The sequence below is a fragment of the Zingiber officinale genome, unplaced genomic scaffold, assembly GCF_018446385.1.
Source record: "Zingiber officinale cultivar Zhangliang unplaced genomic scaffold, Zo_v1.1 ctg167, whole genome shotgun sequence".
Lineage (NCBI taxonomy): Eukaryota > Viridiplantae > Streptophyta > Magnoliopsida > Zingiberales > Zingiberaceae > Zingiber > Zingiber officinale.
This window is the reverse complement of record NW_024589857.1, coordinates 178,837-201,227: the sequence shown is the minus strand read 5'-3', so window position 1 is coordinate 201,227 and position 22,391 is coordinate 178,837. Positions and strand designations below refer to the sequence as shown.

The window sequence follows — 22,391 nt, the reverse complement described above, 5'->3', positions numbered from 1 at the left end:
GATTCCTCATTATAAATTTTACAACGTTGCACAACATCCATTTATTGTGAAATTTATAAATTACAAGTAATTCGATTTCTCTAGAGTTTAACATAATATATAAATTCTATAGAATTACAATATTAATAATCCCACAATAGAGTTAATCAATCAGTTACCGTAGGGTAACTTTTATACTTTATATCTCTACATTAACCATATTTTCCTTTTTCAAATATATATATATATATTAAAAAAATTAAATCAATTACCGTAGGGTAACTTATATAGAATTAATTTTTCTTTCCTAAAATTTTCAGCAGTAGTTGAGATGAGAAATCATAGTCAATAAACGTATTGCTATAATTAATAAAAACATACCATTTTGAAGAGAGAAAAATGGCTCTCTTAAAAAGAGCTATAGTTAATCCGTGTGCTATGCTCTTATAATAAATCTCTTATTTTTGCAATTCTTAGAGAAGTTTGGTTTACGTATTTTTATTTTTTATTTTTAAATAATTTTTTAAAAAATAATTTTTAGACATTATTTATTTTTTTAAAATGCTATCTATTTTTTTTTAAATAGACGTAGAAACATCATTTTTTAAAAATCACATGTTTTTCAAAAAATAAAAACAAAAAATATGTAAACTAAACGCACTCTTATACTCACATTCTTGGAATGTGTGTTTTTTGAAAAATAAAAAATAATTTTTAGACATGTTCTACTTTTCAAATAATATTATCTATTTTTTTAAGAAAAAATAGAGATAGAAAATACAAGTCAAATATTATTCTTTTAAAAAACATACGTTCCACCCACTCTTATACTCTCATTCTCAACCTTCCGACCTATTCTCTCATAATCTATCTATATTTTATCGTTAAACTAACAATACTGGGTTCTTTGTCTATCTTGCTGCGGAACTTATCGGTTTGGGAAAACAATATAATTTTTTCTCCAATTCTCAACTTTCTGACGCCATCCGCGTATTTAATCTGTATTTAGCTCAGCTCGATTGATCCAACTCGCTTGGCTTGAAATGATTAGTTCGCCCAAATCATCTATAAATTGTCAAATCTAACCAACTTGCTCGATTGTCTTGACCAATTGAATCGCCAATCCCTAATACAACTAACTTACCCGAAGTGCTTTACTCACCTAGCCAACTCAAATTATGCTCTACTAATGAGTTGGGATCCTCTGTCCTCAAATTTATCTGTCCCCGTGTCCTCTGTCGATCGGACGAACTAGATTACATCTCAAGGATACCTTGCACATCACAAAAATACTGCACACATCTTAAGAATGTCATAATGCCTTAAGATGTAATCTGATCCGTCCGATCGACAGAAAACATGAGGACAGAAAAATTTAGAGACGAAAGATCCGAACTCTCTACTAATCATGAACGACCAAGGTAGCTAATTGTTTAGACCACTCAAATCGACCGAACCACCTGACCTACCTTATTTGAACCGACTAACCACCCCTGCTTAAGAGGGAAATACCTTTACTATTTGTATGCCAAATATATAAAAACAAACTTTTTTTTGAAAAAAAATATTTCTAAAATACTTTACACAAATAAAACATATTTAATCAAACATAATTGATATCAGCTGTAGCAAACACAACACAAACTAAAGACTAACCAGATAAAAGATATGAACAAGACAAGCAAGGCTACTTATATTGTAGGAATAAAACATACCCTTGGATGATAACTAGAGATCTAAGTTAATATCGTCTTATTTACATTACTTTTATGTGCACGCGTAACCGCTACCTATCGACTTAACCTGAACTATGTACAATTTTGGTGCCTGGACTGTCATCCTTTTGGTGTGCATAATAATCTGCCCACCACTAGGCTCCTCCTGCAGCTACTTATTTACATCGTCTCAACCTCGTGACTCCAAATCATATTCAAAGCAGTGAGTACCGATGGTTTAGAAGAGTTGCAATGTCTTGCCGTGCTTAGTGCTTACGAGAGGTGAAACGATCCCTGACCTTCGGTTATCGCATACATCAGTTTTTCTCTCATTTTCTCCTGCAGTGCACGTTGAGAGAAATGCATCATATTTCAGATGAGAGAGATACATCTATGAGAATATTCTAGATGACAAACATGCCAAAAAGAAATGCATCGTATTTCGATTTGGTTTGACTTTTTGCCTGGGGTCATGGGATTCAATTTCAATAATTGAACCAAATTTTCAGTTTCATTTGTAGTTTCTAACTACAAATCAAAGTGGACCCCAAAACAAAAAAATTAAAATTGCTCGTTAGTTCTACACTTAATATTTCATTCAGGAAACTAATAATTAACTAAATATCACTTAACAAAAAAATGATAAATTGCAAAAACAAAAGACCAAAAAATCAATTTAAGTGATAAAACTGTCGTTTCTCATCATATAGAAGGCAAAATATCGTTTAAATGAATCATCCAGATAAAAAAAAAAAAAAAAAGAGGAAAGAAACAAAACCTTGGAAGAGTAAGGTGGGAGCTTTAGATAATTAGCACAAGTCATCACACTTGGCAAATCCAAATCAGCATCACAGCTACCATGCTGCAATTTAAAATAGAAGCTCGTTGTTAAGCGCACAGAATAATATTGGTGGATTATCACACTGTAAATTCTAACCTTGCGAACAACTGTTAGTTTAGGGTTAAGTGCAGCTAAGCCACCATGTGCGAGTCGAGGAGCACCAGTAACAAATTGTAAGAAAGCCCTACGTTGATCACACCCAAATTCTTGAATGATTTCTAACAACTGCAAAAGAAAAAGGGACAGACAGACTGTGGTAGGTTTGATATTGTGAATAAAACATTTCTGGGGAGATTTGTGAAGATAACTGACATTGATAACAGTAGGGCTGCTCATTGTATATCCATGGTCGAACTTGATGTGATCCACAAGCTCAGTGAACTGTATAGAAAGGGACAATAATAATCATCAAGGAGCACGAAATCAATGACTAAAATAGGGGAAAAGTGTGCATACATCCCAAGTATCTTGTTCACCGCATAGTAGTCTCTCCAGCTCATCTTCATTGAAAATCTTAAGAGCTTTCAGAGGGAATACCTGGACATAAAGGAGGGGAAGGCAAGATAAACTAAAAGCATGGGCTGAGACTATCTAGCTCAGATTGTAGTAACATTAAAAATATCAAGAATTATAATACATGTTTGGTCCGATGCAAATTAAAATCTTTCCTTTCATTCGCTTACCATCTATCAAAAAGGAAGAACCAGCCATAAAAGTTCTAGGTTCGACAAACCTAAATTGAACAATGACGCAAAGAATTACCTCATTAAACCCAGACTTGAAGGCATCAACTTGTCTCTCAATTCCACTGCCAATTGTTGCATCTACAACCAGCGCAACATATTCTTCCAAGTTGTCAATATTAACCTATCAAGCAAACAACTATAGTTACCAAAATGTTTTGAATGAGAAGGAATGAGTCCTACTCTTCCTGCTCTGAACCTTACCAATTTTGTACTCTCCGAGGAAAGTGCATAATCAGAATAGCCTGGAAGAGTGAAATCAAGAGAAAGATCCTTCACACTGATACCCCTATAATTTAAGTTAGATGGAACCCTATGGCTTTTTCCAGGAACTGATTCGACAAACATTTTCCTATTGATAACAGCTTGAAACTCCAGCAAAGTCCTTCCAAGCTCCGAATCAAATGACTGGATATCACATATACTCAGCACCTACAGAAGCATTAAGTTCATTCCACGGTTAGACTGCACAGAAACAACATTCACAAACACAAGCAATCAGTATAAAACTTTGCAAGAACCTGCTCAAGCATAATCTTATAGAAGCCTCTAGAAAATGGTATGTCCAATATCCTTCCGTCTTTGATTGTCTTGGCTACCAGCTTACCAAGGAGGAGAAACTTTTTTATCACATCAGAGAATTCAGTCCCACCCAACACACCTGTTGTTGTCGACCATGGACGGGGAAACAGTCCAAATGGAGCTGACAATAATCCAGATTCACCGACACTGTGACAAAGGTCCTCTCTCCACATACCCAATCCAGCCTTTTGAAATTCATGACTTAATAATGTGTAGAATTCCATCGTAGGACCTAGACCAGTACCCACTTCTTCATCATATTCTACTTCAAGAGAACCCTTACTATGAACATGTAATTCCATCATTTTCATAGCACATTCAAGGATCTTGTTCCTATCAACTTTGAACTTCTTGCGTGGATAAGTGAGGCTATCACTGCTGGAGTTTGTGCCAGGGCTATTTGAATGTTGTATGCTATTTTGTTGATTTTTCAAAGAACCAAAAGCTGTGAGGTAGAAGTACTTCCATCTTGCTTCAAAAGAAAATAAGAAAGAGCATGAATTCATTAACTGGCTACACCATGATGGAAAATAACCAGTGGTCAACACCAGAGGGTCTCTGAGTTGCTGCTCCAACTTATCAGATAATTTACTGTTCACAAACCCCAGTTCTGGAACTGAAGGGATTATCACTTTCAGATCATCAAGGTTATCTATTTTCCCTTTAGCAAATGCTCCGACTCTTTCATCAGTCAACAATTCCAAAGAAAAGTGATTCAAGCCCTCCAATATTTTCAACATAAACAAAATATCATATGTTGAACTCATTTTATCAAAGTTAGAAGGCATCTCAATTTGAAATATAGTAGGAAAAAAAGGAAGTTTTTGCCAGGAGAATCCAAGCTTATTCAAGAGGATGTTTGACTGAGAAACACAATCTAAGAGTTGGCCCTTGCTTGAGTTTTCATCTTCAGCTACTCTGTAAGTAAGTTTGTATAATTGATTCCAAAATCTTGACCCCACAACCATGTGAGATTCTGAAGACATTTGATCCTCTAGAACTGCTTGATAGAGCGTCTTAGAGCGGTCGAGTTGTTTTCCACTTAAGCTAAAAGTTAACTTTTGCTTTGCCTCTCCTATGCTAGGAGATGCTGTTATGGTTATTTCTGGACCAGATTTCACACCTGAAGAACAACAGATAAAGAGGTATGTAGTGACAAATATGTTTATCTAACAAGTTGTTTTTTCAAAATACTTGAAAGGTTACCAGATGTTGACTGCAGTGGACTAGTTTCTGTTGGCAAAAGTTGTTCTTGACTTCTAATTACCTAAGTGGAAGAATATTTAAGCAACTGTGAGAAAAGGATCACTTAAAGCGCTTGACATTTTATTTCAATTGAACTATAATGAAATATTATAAGATCAGATGTGTCTTTGTAAGCAACTGCATCAAAAAAGTTCATCCAAAGCACCTGATATCTTATTTCCATTGAACTTGAGTGAATATTATGAGATTAAATGTATCATAGTAGATATACAAAAGCCATTTATACTAAGTTCTTTTGTGCAAAAATAGGATTTATGAAAAATAACAAGTTAATAACCAAACTGTACCTCTGAAGAGTTGGAAATACATGTCTCATTGGAGATATTTGTGTGTGTCTCTATAGAATCCCCTTCTGAAGTATGATTTGACCTTGAAGAAGTGAGTTTTAGTTTGCTGATGTTATTATCCATAGATTCTGTCAGATTTACATTCTTGTTTTCACTAACTTTAGGCCAGAGATATCCTTCTATATCGTCTACCGATGAAGAAATATCAACATTTAGAACATTGTTATAGTCGGACAAGTGTGACTCTGCTTTTTCACGGACAAAGCGAACTCTTAAGCAGGGATTCATGGTGCAGCACCTAGCAGGGATATCTGCATAAGTGTTTCTTGCCTTATAACCCTGGCTTACAATAACAGGAAAGTTATCCAACGAAGACAATGCATTCTGCAGCTTCTTCAGCAAGATAACCAAAATGGTATTGTCACAACTTTGACATGGTTTTGATAAGCAAATGAAAGCAAACGTCTGGAATCTCTTTAGTATGGTGAGAATGTGACTTGATAAACCAACAGAATGAGTTCCAAGTGGATACTTTCCATTTGATAAATAATGGATCAGAGATCTTGCAAGACCACTCTCGACAAACTCAAAGGTCGACATAGGATCTTCCTGAGAAAAAGCTCTCATTACCTGGTCTAACATTTGAGTTAAATTCTCCTCATCCTGGAGACTACTGTCACTATTTAAATGCATATCCACACTTTCAGTTAGCACTTTGCACAAAGTTTTGAGATTTTGAAGGGTTTCAGTAAATCCCATATCAGAGCTCATTGCTCCATTAGCAAAGTAGGTTGCTTTAATGTGCCTTCCCAGATTGTGGATAGATTCTTTTACAATCTTGCATGTCTTTGCTTCTGAGGATGGAACCCTAGATAAAGCAAATGAATAGCACAGGCACCTGGAAATATCTTTTACTACCATTTGATCATCTGAGTGTCCAAGTACAGGCTCTGTGCATTTATCTTCTGAAAGAAGTGCATCAATTGCATGAACTACTCCTTCCTTGATGAAAGAGCTTAAGAAAAAACCAGGAAGTTTTTGCATCAGAATCTCAACTGTCTCCAGTGTAGAAAGTAATATATGTGGATCTTTCTTGAGCAACAGCCCTGCCAAAAAACTGCCCAACAAAATTTAAGAGAGAAACTTTAATAAAGATTCTACATATTGATGTGATCACATCAATTCTGTAATTTACTCACTATGAGATATTTATATCTTTAATTGACTTCAGAAGTGTGTCAGGTGCGCTGTAATAGGCAATGCGGCTTATGATGGAAACACAGCCATAACATACATATGGATTTGCATCAGAGTTCACAACCTACCATGTATATGTGATGTAGAGATTAACTTAATATTATTCGCAATAGATGCTGTACCATTAACAGAAACAAACCTTAATAGAAGCAGGAAGAATTTCTGTTGCAAACTGATCCAAGAAATTGGGCACAACCATTTGAATCTTTTCCTTAGCTTCTGTTAATTGATTGTCTGGATCTCTCTCTCTTGGAGGGATTAACTGGTTAGCTAACTTTAAAACTTCATATACCTGCAGCAAGTAGTGATTTGATAAATCAATAATGTCGTTGATCCGCAAATACAGCAACAACTACTACTACATAAATTCAACTAAGCCTTGATCTGCAAATGATGTAAAAAAAAAGTTTTACATGTTAAAAAAAATCAAAGACCACAAACAATTATAAACATTTATATCTAAATAAAATAATATGGTGCTTAACAATAAATTGTTTGACATCACGAGACACTAGCAATATGAATCTGAAGAAAAAGGTTAAGTGTTGGAATGCAGTCATACATTTAGTTAATTTACCACAAAGCAAACATAAAGACTAAAGGATAGCATCTGGAGATGGTGCAGTTTCACTCATATCATATTTTGGTTGTAGCAAATCAGACTAAAATTTTCAACCCTTGTACCAAGTAAATATCAAAACTACATGTTAAGATTAAATAGGTGGAATTTATCCCAGAAGCTCAAGGTATAAGGAAATTGTTTTGATCTATTTAATATATTCTTTGACCACCCCAGACTTCATGCTACAGGATATTTAAGTATTCAGAAACATGGTCACCTAGAATGTTTCAATGTTTCATGCACCCTTCCCTTGCCTAAATTCACTTCATTTAAGAACCAAACATTATGATTTACAATGTGAAAGAACCATATGGCACATCCTTAACCTTCCTGGAAGTTTTTTTCCCCCTTATTTGTTTTTGATAGTTAAAAAAAGTGGGCAATAATGAGGTCCATGATTGACAAAAGGCAGAAGAAATACAAGAAATTTATGTTTAGAAAATAAATTCATATTGCTACTTTTTGATGATCTGCTTGACAGAAAGTATGTTGTACGGAAGCCTATAACAAGCTTCCTCACTTCAGGATTCATATGGTTCAATTAGTTGGCATTATTCAGTTTGTGAGGTAGTCTGAAGAACGAATGTTATATTATCTCAAAACAATCACATAAAAATATGATAAGGTGTGCTTATATATCATACAGAAAATATAAAAGATATATATACTTTCATGCAACACATGTCTAATGAGCATGTTAACAAAGTAGAGGATAGAAACCTGATTGATTTGCAAATCCTCAGTAGATGCATAAGCAGAATCATCTGACATGTCAGAACCTAATAAGACGTTCCTCAGAGTTCTGCTAATATTGAGCTCAAATAGGGTCTGAACTGCTAGCTGAGAATTTCCAGCAAGTTTGGTGAGAAGAGCAATTAAACCCTGAATGTGTAAAAAGTAACAAAAAAGATAAGCATCCTAGAAAAGTATATAGATACATGGCAAATGATCAACTGATCAAATAATGAATACCAAATCATTAAAGTAACATACAGAATAAGTTACACGGCTGAGTGTCCTATGACCATCATTAGTTATTAATTCCAAGGACTTTTGTATTAACCCAAGCTTGCATAGTTCATCCAGCAAATTGGAGGAAGAGCCAATAGAGTCAGCTATCCGTGCAAGACAAATAGCAACAGTTTCCACCAACTGCATCAACAACAGGGATCAAAAAGCAGTTTCGCCAAATGTATAGGAGGGGTAAATACAACAATGAAGAAGTCAAGAACTGAACTAAATTTCCTTTTTTGTTTTAAGAATTATAATGAAAAATAGGAATCAAGAGCAGTAGAGCACTAACTTTCGTATCCTCATTCTGGAGAAGGGCACATAAAGTAGGGACTGATTCTATAATACTTGAAGAGCAATCAGGAGGCAGTTTCTTGCACATATTGGCTATTGTTGAAACTGCAGCTCTCTGAATAATGCAGATTTAGTAAATGTGGTTACTTGAAATTCAATTTGACAAAAACCATATGATACGAACAGAGCTAAGATGCTCAGAAGCTGCTCTTCTACTAACCTGAATACTACTTGGAAAGAAATCAATATAAGTTAAGACAGCATTTGCTGTTCCTGCTTGCAAACAAGCAATCGGTTGTTTCCGCGATATCTTCTCCAATGCTTGGTGGCACTAACACAATAGTAAACTAAGAAAAATAATTCTATCATAATGGTTTAAGGGGGGAAAATAGAATATGTGTTGAGCGAGAATAAAATACCTGTTCTGCCACGTCCAAGTATTCGATAGCCAAAAGCCTTCCGCACAGGACAGGTAGGGCGCCATGCCGCACGATGGCATCCGCCGACCTCGGCATCGAATCACAGAGGTAGGTGAGCGCTCTTATCGCCAAAAGCATGACCTCGGGATTGCTCTCGTGACCAGCAAGCTTCACGAGTGGCGGCACGACGCTCTCCACAGGGAAGTACCCCATGGCGTCCTCCATGCAGAAGGAGAGCACTTCGCAGAGCTCGGTCAGCGCTGCGAGCTGCTCGGATCCTCCCGAGCCGTCGTCTGCGAGGCCAACCAAGACCCTGTGCAGCCTCCCCCTCACGGACCGCGAGTCGTAACCCCCAGCATAGTCGTCGGAGTCGCACGACCCGTATCCGGAGTCCCCGCCGCGATCGGACCTCCCCGAGGAGGAGGACTCCATCTCGCTGTGCGGCGGCTGCGGGGGCGGGGAGCCGGAGGCGGAGGAGCAGGGGCGGTGGTCGGACGAGCTGCACGCGCGCTTGTCCGCACGGAGGTCGGCGGCGCCCTCGCGCTTCCGACCTCGATCCATGACCCTAAAAACAAACCACCCAAAAAAAAAAAAAAAGAAGAAGAAGAAACCAAAAAATCGAAAGAGGATGAAAATCGAGAGTTTCGAGATCGTAAACACGGAGAATGAAAGGGCAGGGGGACGATCGTAGCGGTTAGGCGGCGATCGAACCGGGCAAAGAAGAAGAAGAAGATTAAGGATTTCGCCCTGGAATCGTGGCTTCGATGATATCCGAAGACTGATTCTCGATCGGTGACTCCAATTCGTTTCAGTTTCGATTTCGATTTCGTCTATCGATGCTGCAACGCAATTAAATCCGATTTATAGATTTTTGAGTTGTGAAGATTGGGATACGGAGGAAGGAATGAGATTTGGAGGAAGTACCATGGATGTTAAATGGGCTTCAACAGTTCATGGGTTTTTATTAGGCCCAATTGGTTTTTCTCATTCTCTTATAAATGTATAATTTTTTATTTTTATTACCATTTTAAGCTTTTAAAATTTAGTATAATATTTGTAAAGTATATTAAAATTAATTTATGTAAATGTGTTAAATTTGACAAGTAAATGAAATTTTTAACTATCAAAAAATAAAATTTTGTAAATTGGCAATGAGCAATGAGAAACTTGACGTGGCACAAGACTTCTTTAAGCACTACATTAAGCAACTTCAAGAAAGAATGAGAAGAATGAGTTCATAAACATCCATAAGAACACTTGCAAATTGTAACTGTGAATCAAAATCATACACAAGCAGTATCTCCTTTATCCTACTGCAATCGATCGGTTGGCACTCACAAGTTGAGCTCAACTAAGCTTAAACAGAAGCATACTCATTCTTAGTTACGCAAGGCTTGGTTCATACTCTGAATCACTTGGTACTTCGGCCTGACAGCCTTATGCAGAGCTCCTCGACAATTCTTTCTTTGGGAATCTCCTCCTCTTGGTTGGCTTCGATGTTCTTTAGCTTATAAATACCGCTACTTATCTCAGATTCTCCGACGAGGACCATCCAAGGGATTCCTGATTCCTTTGCGCGTGTGATATGATTCATTACTCGTTTGGTGAGGCCGAACTCTGCTTTGATTTTAGCATTCCACAGTTCGCTCGCGATCTCTGCAGCCAGTGTGAGATCCTTGCTGAGGATGGCTACCAAGACTTGTGTTTCATTGGCACGAATGACCTGCGGAACCAGATTAAGAACGAAAATGAAGTAGAAGAGCGCGATAAGCCGATACAGACTGATGAGAAACATAAATGACTAGTGTAAAAACACATTAAATTGAGTTTCCGACATGAATAAATTGAGGCATCAAACCTGATTTCGGTCTTTTTCAAGTTGCTCCATTATTGTAAAGACTCTCTCAATTCCGAGACTGACACCTACTGCAGGAACCTGCTTTCCACTGAACATCCCTACCAGATTATCGTATCGTCCCCCTGCTGCGATAGAACCAACCTAAGGCACAGAAAGAGCAATAAAAACAATAAAAATCAGTTTCCTTGAATTTCCAGGCATGCATTTGATTCAGGAAACTTGATGGTTTCAGGTTCAATAGGTCAAACTACTAGTGAAATAAAATACAAAAAACAAAATTGAGAGGCAACAAAAACACCAAACTGAGAACAAGTTCAGATGTGTTAGAAGTAATTTCCAGATTATACCAAATTAGATTTTTATTCCCTTATCATCATTCTTTGAGACAGATTAATAAATCAAAACACTACATCCACAACTGTGTTACCCAGTGATGTAGCCAAAAAATTATTGGAGGGAGCTCATTAAATCGAACGGTGAAAATTTTGACAAAGACAAATTAGATAACATTAATGATAAAATACAAACAGAGATATAATAATGTTCACAAGTATTTAATAAAAAAACGAGTTAAATTATTTTCAGCATAATGCAAAAAATATTACTATCTTAATACAATTAATTGTTGCAAAGTAACTTCATTGTCTTTATAAACTATCCTCAACATGATTTCAGTGTGAGATTGTTTTGAAGAACCTCTCACATTTGATTGCTATTTAAAATAACTTCTTCTTGAGAAATATATCTATAATCTGAATTATTATTTTATTAAGATTGTATGCTTGCTGATTAAATAGGCAACATTATATGAAAGAAAAGGCATCAAGGAATGACTATAAAATCATTACCTCTGATGTCTAAATGTGCAACAACCCTCTCCTGGATAGCTTCGTGAATTTGGTAACTGGAGGAAAAGGGTGCCACAATGTTCAGAAAGTGAGACAACCTATAATGGTGAACAGAGGAAGTCAAGGGGAGGGCAAGGAACAAACACTGGTTGTTGACCCTCCATCAGCGAGTAGAGAAAGCAAGTGTCAACAATGAGAAAGAGAGGAGAATAACACTGACGAGTGAAAGAGGAAAGTGACAACAATTTGGTTGATATGTAAAATAATTTGGTTAGTGAGTAAAGAAAGCGAGCACTGATGATGAGTGAGAGGAGAGCAGCAACGCTAAATAAGAGAGGAGAACAACGATGGCAAGCAAGGTATATATATATATATATATATATATATATATATATATAATGAAATAATAATTATATTTATAATGAAATCACCACTAGGCATGAGAACTAGATATGCCACTAGTGTTACCTATCATTCAATTATATACAAACATTTAGCTTTATAAAAGAAGACTTGTCCATTCACGGAATAAGACATGATTGTTGTCTCGCATATATGAAGGAAGAGGTTTTAGCAATACAAGTACATAAATTAGTTACTTTCCTAAAAGCTCCAGCTTTTGGGGTAAGTGGTTATCCAATCAACTTCAACATATTATCAAAGCAAAAGGCTGAGAGGTTGAATCTCACCTAAGTTATATATATATATGACCCACCCACACATGAAGAGATAAGTGGTTCCTTTCCAAATGGCTCAAGCTTTTATGATAAGTGGTTAGCCAATCACCTTTAATAATTGTTAACCAAGCTATTAAAAAAACATGTCTGAATGAAAAAGGTGCATAAATAGATAACCACAGTGAATTTCAACTCTTCATTTCCTCAGGCCTAGATCTCCTTAAAAATTCAGAGGTTATTATCGATCAAGTGCAAACCATTCAGCTACCTCAGAGTAGACAACAAAAAATCATAAACTATGCATAAAATGTTTCAACTATTACACTATGGTCAGAAGGCATCATTTTACCTGTGTAGCTCCTTTGAAAACTGCTTCATATATAACTCCAGTATAATAATCAAGGCCTCTTGCAAGGCTCAAGTCAAACACCACTCGGTTCAAACAATTTGCTTTTTCAAGGGCTTTGAATAAAATCTCCAACTCATTCAGGGCAACAACAGAGCCAGTGTTCTCCAAAAATTGGCTACCCTCTTCCTTTAGTTCTGACAAAATTTCAAGTGGTGGCCCTCTTCTCTTCACAAAAGTGCCAATTTTATCTGCAATTTCAGTCGATAAACCCTTCTCTTCCACCTAGAAACCAAATTTGTTTTCTTTATTCACAGAAGAAAGGTTTTCTTTGAGTTTTGAACTGATAAGCAATAAATTTGCAGAAGCTTTACTAACCAATTCCTTTTTGATCTGTTCAAATGGTTGCTTATCCAGTTTATCAATGCTTGAGCAAACTGTTCTAAATTTTTCAGAGGACACTCCACAGATTTCCAACATCCCATCCAGCAACTTCCGGTGATTCAGTTTAATCTGTAAATACAAAGACAAATCTTCATGAACAGTTGATATTTTAGGAGCAGTTAAAGACTTTTGATCGCAACTGTTTCTCACATTCAACTATTTTTTAAGAGGAAAAAAGACAAAATTCTTCTTACAATATGACAGTTCCCATTGAGAAATCTGTAGAAAGAAAAAAGAATACCTCATAGCTGCCAATGTCAAGTTGATCCAACAGTTCAGTCAAGACTTTGATAACCTCGAAATCAGGTTCCATTGTTTCATATTGACCAGCAATATCAAAATCACATTGGTAGAACTCACGATATCTTCCATTTGATGGCTTATCCCTTCTGTATACTTTAGCTATTTGGTACCTTTTTAATGCATTTATATTATTCATGGCCAAGTATCTTGCAAAGGGAACAGTTAAATCATATCTCAGAGAACAGAGCTCTCCGCCCTATAAAAGAAGAAAACATAGCTAATGGCAATGTGCACAAATAAATAAATTGGAAGAGAAAAGCTACAATAAGAAAATCATTGACATCTTTATGTGTACCTGGTCAGCGAGATCATATATCAACTTTGAATCCTCACCATACTTACCCATGAGAGTCTCTCTTAACTCAAACACAGGAGTATCAAGAGCAACAGCACCATGCATCTTAAAAACACCTGTAATAATTGAGAATGCACGCTCTCTAATAGCCATTTGTTCCTTTCCAAAATCACGTGTACCCTACTACACATAAGCAAAAGGAAATTCTGAATTGTAATGGCAAAGAAGAATAATGTGTTTATACATGTGTCACAGGATAATATGGCATATAAAGGTTCAATTTATACATATGATGCATCACCCAAATGCAGTACAGCAAGAAATTTTGAAAAAAAAAATTGTGATCAAACAGCTCATGCTTCTAATCAAAATCCACACTGACTGACTTCTTGTCAGTATAACTCCAAGAAAATGCAGGTTGGACATGATTCAGTTCTCAAAGTTGTGTCTAAATTAAATGGAAGATTATGGTCAAAACTCAGAAATGCATCCCATGATAAAAAGGTGGCTAATTGATTAGTCCCTAGCATAGCATGGATATAACAAAAATCGATGAAGGAAAAGAAGGAATTGATAAAAGCAAATAGTAAAATATGCTGAAACCCTCTAGATACAAAGAACCTGTGTAGGTATTGACAACTGCAAACTGCGGAAACTATTTGATTCCAAACAATTTCAAAATTTATTACCTTAGGATTCTTTGGAAGTCTCCTGACTTCATTGGCCTCAACTATTTCCTTAACCCTTGTCAGTAGATTATCTAGCCTAGCATCCATGGGATCGAAATATTTTGACAGATCAGATGCCCAATCAACCAACACTGAAATATTTTCAGCAGAAAGCTCAGAGCTACACAAAGCACTACCTTTAAGGAGCTGCCTTATGATAGAAGTCCCCTTGCCTAAGTTCTTCTTCTTTTTCTTGTCACTCTTCTCGCCTTTCACTAGATCTCCATTCAGTTTGTTGTCCTTCGAGGAATCCACTTGAGCTCTCTCAATTGAGTCATCTATTTCAAGGGAAAACAATGCCAATACTGCCTCCCAAGCAAGAACATTCCTAAATTTAACCAAAAAATCATACACAGAGTGAAGAACATGTGCAGAATTTGATCCAGAGGCAGCCTTTTCTGTCACAGAGTGAAATTGATCTCTCAGATCATCTAAATTTGAGCATGCTTTCTCAAAAACCTCAGAAACCCTAGAGCGCAAGCTACTATCACTGATAATATTAATAGAAGATTTAGCTCGGCCAAAGCTACTCTCACACAAGGACTGAATTGACATTGCAAGTGGCAAGACTGACGCGATAAAAGCTTTCTCCTTTCCGTGATTTGCAATAACAATTGACTTCTTGACCTTAACACTGGAATTCAACTCAACTCGTGTTCGTCCATGGAATAACCTGAGAGCCTCCCTGAAGCTACCATTGACGGTAGGAATCTCACTGAAAGGCGAAGAATCATCCTGCCCTACAAGCTTCGATCCAAATAGCAATGTCTTCATGTCGCTTGCCACATCGGTCTCATCCTTCATCGAGAATCCATCGCCGGAGCCAAACAAATCTAACGCAGAGACATCAGCGCGAGCAGCTTCACAAGACAACGCTGCCACGGCGTCCACCACCTTCACAAGAGCAGAGGCGCAGCAGTCCAAGATCGCGCAGACACCAACCGATGCTGCACACGAAGTCACGAAAATACCAAACTCCTCACGGCCGACTTGAATCTCATCCAGATTCCTCGCATTCAACATGGCCATCGAGTCCCAAAACCTCGGAGCTGAACAAAAATCGAGTCTTTCAAGGCCAGACGCAAGGTTTAGCGTGTCCACGATGAGAGAGGGGAGGCCGGGGCGGACAGCGGCGTCGGAGAGGACGAGCTTATTCAGAAGAACTACGAGGGCGGCGCGAGACTCCTCCGCTGTCAACGACAGCGGAGTAGAAGGGTCATCCTGAATTCTGCCCGTCGGAGACGGCCGCTTGGATTGCGAGAGCTTCGCAAGGGCGGCGGGGTCAATACTGACGGAGGATACGCCGTGGGAGACGGCATATACTGCCGAAGGTGAGAGTGAGGAACCCTTTCCACCAACAGTGACGGTAGAATTCGCCCACGGAGACGCCATGAAGGGAGAGCCACGGCGAGCGCGAGACGGAGTCGAAGTCAAACCACCACGGACACGAAGAACCCTCGCGTGGAAGACAAAGAGGTAGTAGATTATTTGGGCCGGGCCGCCCACTGAGAAATGCCTTTTACATTTTACCCAGAGAATTTTTATTTGATATATTTGACCTCTTAATATTTGTAAATATAATTTCACCGCCGGTCCAATATTAATATTACATTTTTGTAATAAAGCACGTTGGTAAATTTTTAAAATTACTAAATCGTGTAAAGTAATTTTAAAATTATTAAATTACATATTTATTTACTATTTTATCCTTCGGGCTAATCAATTTTATCAGTCGACCATCAGTTGAATTTATTTCGCTTTGAAACGTTAAAATTTTAGATAAATTACTTATTTTTAAAATTAGTTAGCTGATTTTTATTTATTTATTTATTTTTATTTTTTTTTCCTATCGATTTTAGGTAAAATTAGTTAATAGACCAAACTATCTCGGATTGAAAACTAAATCTTATGTGTTCAGCTATCTCCCATAATTATGCTCATGCCCTCAAACGTTAATTCGACGTTTGATACATCAGTTGATTTTATCCAAAATTTACTGATTGACCAAATGATCTCGAATTTATATGAAACTAGTTTCTATGTGTTTGTCTATCTTTCTTAATTATATTCATACTTTCAAATGTCAATTTAACTCAATATATTGAGAGCAACTATTTTTTTAACATGAATATATTTGAAAATTTTAATTCGTGTTAAAAAAATTTGACTAATTGATCAAACGACCTTGAATTGATATGAAACTAAATTTTATGTGTTCGGCTAGTTCTTCTAATTATATTCATACCCTCAAACATCAATTTGACCCAATAAATTGAGAATAATGATTTTTTGAATATAAATTATTTTTTAAAAAAATATATTCATATTCAAAAAATCATTGTTCTCAATATATCGAGTCAAATTAATGTTTGAGGGCATGGATATAATCAAGAGAGATAGATTGATACATAGAAACTAGTTTTATATCAATCTCAGGTCGTTTGATCAATCAACTGATTTTGCCCAAAACCGGTTGATGGGCAAGAAAAATCGACTGATGGATCAAATGACCTCGGAATGACATGAAATCAATTCATATGTGTTCATCTATATCTCCTAATTATAGCTCTCAAACATCAATTTGACTTAATATATTGAGAACAATGATTTGTGAATACAAAAATATTTGAAAAACTCAACTCGTGTTTAAAAAAATCCGCCCGATGGACCAAACGATCATGGATTGACATTAAACTAGATTCTACGTGTTCAGCTAGTTCTCCTGATTATATTCATATTCTCAAATGCCAATTTAACAAAATATATTGAGAACGATGATTTTTTGAACATGAATTAAAATTTTCAAATATATTTATATTTAAAAATCATTGCTCTCAATATATTGAGTCAAATTGACATTTGAGGGCATAAATATAATCAGGAAAGATAGACAAATACATAAGAACTAGTTTTATGTCAATCTAAAATTATTTTATCCATTACCCGATTTTGGGTAAAAATAACTGATAGATTAAATGACCTCAGATTTACACGAAACTTAAAATTTTAGATAAATTACTTATTTTTAAAATTAGTTAGCTGATTTTTATTTATTTTTATTTTTTTTCCTATCGATTTTAGGTAAAATTAGTTAATAGACCAAACTATCTCGGATTGAAAACTAAATCTTATGTGTTCAGCTATCTCCCATAATTATGCTCATGCCCTCAAACGTTAATTCGACGTTTGATACATCAGTTGATTTTATCCAAAATTTACTGATTGACCAAATGATCTCGAATTTATATGAAACTAGTTTCTATGTGTTTGTCTATCTTTCTTAATTATATTCATACTTTCAAATGTCAATTTAACTCAATATATTGAGAGCAACTATTTTTTTAACATGAATATATTTGAAAATTTTAATTCGTGTTAAAAAAATTTGACTAATTGATCAAACGACCTTGAATTGATATGAAACTAAATTTTATGTGTTCGGCTAGTTCTTCTAATTATATTCATACCCTCAAACATCAATTTGACCCAATAAATTGAGAATAATGATTTTTTGAATATAAATTATTTTTTAAAAAAATATATTCATATTCAAAAAATCATTGTTCTCAATATATCGAGTCAAATTAATGTTTGAGGGCATGGATATAATCAAGAGAGATAGATTGATACATAGAAACTAGTTTTATATCAATCTCAGGTCGTTTGATCAATCAACTGATTTTGCCCAAAACCGGTTGATGGGCAAGAAAAATCGACTGATGGGTCAAATGACCTCGGAATGACATGAAATCAATTCATATGTGTTCATCTATATCTCCTAATTATAGCTCTCAAACATCAATTTGACTTAATATATTGAGAACAATGATTTGTGAATACAAAAATATTTGAAAAACTCAACTCGTGTTTAAAAAAATCCGCCCGATGGACCAAACGATCATGGATTGACATTAAACTAGATTCTACGTGTTCAGCTAGTTCTCCTGATTATATTCATACTCTCAAATGCCAATTTAACAAAATATATTGAGAACGATGATTTTTTGAACATGAATTAAAATTTTCAAATATATTTATATTAAAAAATCATTGCTCTCAATATATTGAGTCAAATTGACATTTGAGGGCATAAATATAATCAGGAAAGATAAACAAACACATAAGAACTAGTTTTATGTCAATCTAAAATTATTTTATCCATTACCCGATTTTGGGTAAAAATAACTGATAGATTAAATGACCTCAGATTTACACGAAACTAATTTCTATATATTTTTCTACCTCTCTTAATTATATTCATTTTCTCACCCATTAATTTGACTTAATACATTAAAAATAATAATTTTTTTAACATGAAAATATTTAAAAAATTAAATTTATATTTAAAAAATCTGACTGATGCACCAAACTATCTTGAATTGACATAAAACTAGTTACTATGTGTTTATCTAGTTCTCCTGATTCTATCCATGCCCTTAAACATCAATTTGACTCAATATATTAAGAGCAATGATTTTTTTAACACAAAATATTTAAAAATTTTAATTCGTGTTTAAAAAATCCGGTTAATGGACCAAACGATCTGGATTAATATGAAACTAATTCCTATATGTTCATCTAACTCAGGGGCGGAGCCAGGAATTGACTAAAGGAGTGGCTAAAATTTTTAACTATTACTATAACAACAAAAAAGTCTTATCTCAATAGGTGGGTCGATTTTATGAATCCTTCTATGTTATTAGACTCTATCCCATGCTACATCAACATCCAAACTTAAATAAATTTTATCTTATTTTATTGTTATTAATTATTTTTTTTTAATTTAGAAATATTCATCATTATCGAGCTATGTTAGCTTTATGCCTCAAACTACTTCGATGAGTATTCGAGTATTGTTCTTGCTGGTTGGGCAGCAAGGAACCATCAAGTAATTTTGAAACGATTTGGTCCAATCTACCCATTCTTATATTGACTAATTAATACCGCTTAGAATTTTTCATATTTTTTCTGTATAATACTACTCAAATACTGAAATACATATCAAATTACCATTCTTAATACTAAACAAAATCACAAAAACAAACAAGAAATAGGATATGGAAAACCTAAAATTCTATCATAGATGCTGCATTGAAACTATAAATAAGGAGCATTGAAATAAGGAAACTAAAAAACCTATAAAGAATGTCATATAACTCGTTAATGCCCACTGATATAACATTAACAAATTCAAAATTAAAATGCATTGCAATTCCCTTTTGGTTGCTTGCTGGAAAGTGGAAACTGTACAATTCTCTAGTATGGTTTGGTCCGTTTGGAAACTACAAGTCTACAACCATCTAACACCGATAGTTCCCTAATTCAGTTGATACATTAGAAGTTAGAACTGAGCGGCAGGTTGCGAGGGAAAAGAGGAGATCGAAGGGGGAAAAAACTCAAAGAGGATGATTGAAGGGGGAAAGAGGAGATCTTATGTATAGCCGGTATACCTCCTCGAGACCTCGACTTCGCCTTCGTGAAGCTCGGTGTTGCTTGCATGAAGCTAGGCGTTGCCTGCGTGAAGCTCGGCGTCACCTGCAGGCTGCGGCTGATGAAAGGGGTGGCAGGTAGGTTAAGTAACAAAGCATAATTTTTTTTCTTATTATGCTATATTACTATTTAATAGAGAAGGGGTCAAATCCAGGCCTGGGCTACAGCCCAGGCCTGCCACCCCTTACATCCGCCCCTGATCTAACTCTCCTAATTATATCTTTGTCCTTAAATATCAATTTTACTCAATATATTGAGAGCAGTGATTTTTTTTTAAATATCAATATATTTGAAAATTTTAATCCATGTTTAAAAAATCATTGCTCTCTATATTTTAAGTCAAATTGATATTTTGAGGGCATAAATATAATCAGGAGAACTAGTCGAATATATAGAATATAGTCTCGTGTCAATCCAAGGTTATTCGGTCCATCAGCCAGATTTTTTTAACATGAATAAAATTTTTAAAATATTTTTATTTTTAGAAAATCATTACTCTCAATATATTAAGTCAAATTGAGGTTTTAGGACATGAATATAATCAGGGGAGGTAGACGAATACATAGGAATTAGCTTCATGTCAATTGAAGGTCATTTGGTTGATTTATGAAAATATTTAAAAAATTTAATCCATGTTTAAAAAATTATTACTCTGGGTCAAATTAATGTTTGAGGATATGAATATAATCATTAGAACTAGCCGAACACCTATGATTTAGTTTCATGTCAATTCGAGATAATTTGGTCCATTAGTCAGATTTTTTTTAACACGAATTAAAATTTTTAAACATATTCACGTTAAAAAAATCATTGCTCTCGATATATTAAGTTAAACTGACATTTATGGGTAGAGATATAATTAGGAGAGGTAGATGAACACATGGAAATTAGTTTCATATAAATTCAAGGTCATTTGGTCCATCAGCAAAATCGGCTAATGTGATAGGGTATGAATATAATAACAAGAGATATCCAAATATATAAAAACTAGTTTCATGTCAATCTGATGAGATCGTGCATCAACTAATTTTATCTAAATTGACTTTAAAAAAAATTAAATCAATTGATTGATTTTTTTCGACATTTCGATATAGATTAAAATCGATTTATTTATTTAAAAAATATAAAATAGGAATGAACATGTGATTTAATAATTTTAAAATTACCTAATTTGATAATTTCAAAAATTTATCTACATGGTTCAGTAAAGTAGTTAATATTATATTATTTATTTTTAGCAATTAAACTTATTAAAGTTAAAAACTAAAAATGGAAAATAAAAACTCAAATTATTTATGTTTAATTATGTAATTTATATTCTAAAATATTTATTATCAGTTTCCAAATTTTTTGCATACTCCGGGTCACAAACGGCGGTTTATTTTCTGCCCTGTACCAGTCCCCAGCGCCGCCGCAGAAGGAGGTGCTCCGGCGCCGCCTTCTTCCGGTGTCGCAACAAGGCCACCAGGCTGGAAAAGCGCCACCTCCACCACTCTTTCCTCCTTTCCTCTTCCCTGACGCCCCCTCGCATCGAGGACCGCCCCGCCGCGACTGTCCTCGACCGGAACAGGCCCGAAGCCGACGGCGGTAGCGGCTCCTTTCTCCCCGCCTCCGCCGACCTCGAGAACGGCCATAAAGAAGTCCAAGCCCTTCCCCGGCTCTGGCGCCGAGACCTAGACGTCGGATCGTCACCGGTGGTCGGGAGGTGGGATAAACCCATCGATCGGGAACGCCGGAAGGCCGGCTCGCTCTCGATGAGCAGCGAGACGGGACCCACAGGGCCTAACCCGGCCTCTCCGCCTGCGGTCCATCTTCCAGTTCCGGAGGATCCGGCGGCCTCGGAGGAGGAGGAGGAGGAGGAGGAGGAGGAGGAAGGGGAGCAGCCACAGGGGCGGAGGCTGTGGCAATCGGGGCAGAGGCAGAGCAGGCGATCTCGAAGGCAGGCAGAGCAGACTCCGCTGGGAGACCTAAGCGAGTGCCTGCGGCATCTCCACTCGGCCTCCTCCTCCAGCACCGCCTTCTCCTTCCCCTTCCCCTTCTTTTTCTCCTCCTCCTCCTCCTCCATCTGATCGGCCCTCCACCATGGCAAAACCTCCGCCATCGCCGATCACAGGTCGTCTCTCATCCTCCGGCGGTCGATGGGATCGGTATTAATAGAGCAGCTATATCCACAAAGGCCCTCCAACATGTGCTCTATTTACGACTAAGCCACTTTCCTCCATCACTGTCCGTCCGTTCGTTGTTTCTTCATCCACTGTTTAGAATAGTCAAAATGGTTATAAAAATAAAGCTTAGTCTATTGACTTGCTTTAAATTTCTAGAAGCTTTGAATATTTGTAACTTAAAAAGCATACTTAAAAGTCTAGAAGAAATACGCGAAATAAAG

General features: G+C 36.1%; 3 protein-coding genes across 4 annotated transcripts; all 3 read right to left on the bottom strand.

Moving 5' to 3' along the window:
* Positions 1-1,575: 1,575 nt before the first annotated feature.
* On the bottom strand, positions 1,576-9,897 carry LOC122036470 (E3 ubiquitin-protein ligase UPL4-like). Of its 2 annotated transcripts, none has more exons than XM_042595792.1 (17): positions 9,017-9,897; positions 8,818-8,928; positions 8,596-8,712; positions 8,286-8,444; positions 8,013-8,174; positions 6,810-6,962; positions 6,613-6,734; positions 5,414-6,530; positions 5,067-5,127; positions 3,800-4,983; positions 3,483-3,710; positions 3,298-3,402; positions 2,992-3,072; positions 2,848-2,916; positions 2,632-2,760; positions 2,473-2,556; positions 1,576-2,033 (listed from the first exon to the last, which is right to left on the bottom strand). In XM_042595792.1, the coding sequence occupies exons 1-17, from the start codon at positions 9,575-9,577 to the stop codon at positions 1,968-1,970; spliced, it is 4,509 nt and encodes a 1,502-aa protein (XP_042451726.1). In that variant the 5' UTR covers positions 9,578-9,897; the 3' UTR covers positions 1,576-1,967. The 2 variants fall into 2 exon arrangements, with proteins under 2 accessions (XP_042451726.1, XP_042451727.1); XM_042595793.1 differs by having other exon boundaries at positions 8,818-8,944; positions 9,017-9,533.
* Positions 9,898-10,200: 303 nt separating this feature from the next.
* LOC122036471 (histidine--tRNA ligase, cytoplasmic-like) lies at positions 10,201-15,969 on the bottom strand. Its single transcript, XM_042595794.1, has 7 exons — positions 14,477-15,969; positions 13,788-13,967; positions 13,431-13,688; positions 13,124-13,258; positions 12,749-13,030; positions 10,875-11,015; positions 10,201-10,739 (listed from the first exon to the last, which is right to left on the bottom strand). Exons 1-7 carry the CDS (start codon positions 15,905-15,907, stop codon positions 10,428-10,430), a joined length of 2,739 nt encoding a protein of 912 aa, XP_042451728.1. The 5' UTR covers positions 15,908-15,969; the 3' UTR covers positions 10,201-10,427.
* Positions 15,970-21,348: 5,379 nt separating this feature from the next.
* LOC122036516 lies at positions 21,349-22,110 on the bottom strand. The gene has a single exon (XM_042595868.1). The coding sequence runs from the start codon at positions 22,104-22,106 to the stop codon at positions 21,384-21,386; it is 723 nt and encodes a 240-aa protein (XP_042451802.1). The 5' UTR covers positions 22,107-22,110; the 3' UTR covers positions 21,349-21,383.
* Between the last annotated feature and the right edge of the window lie 281 nt (positions 22,111-22,391).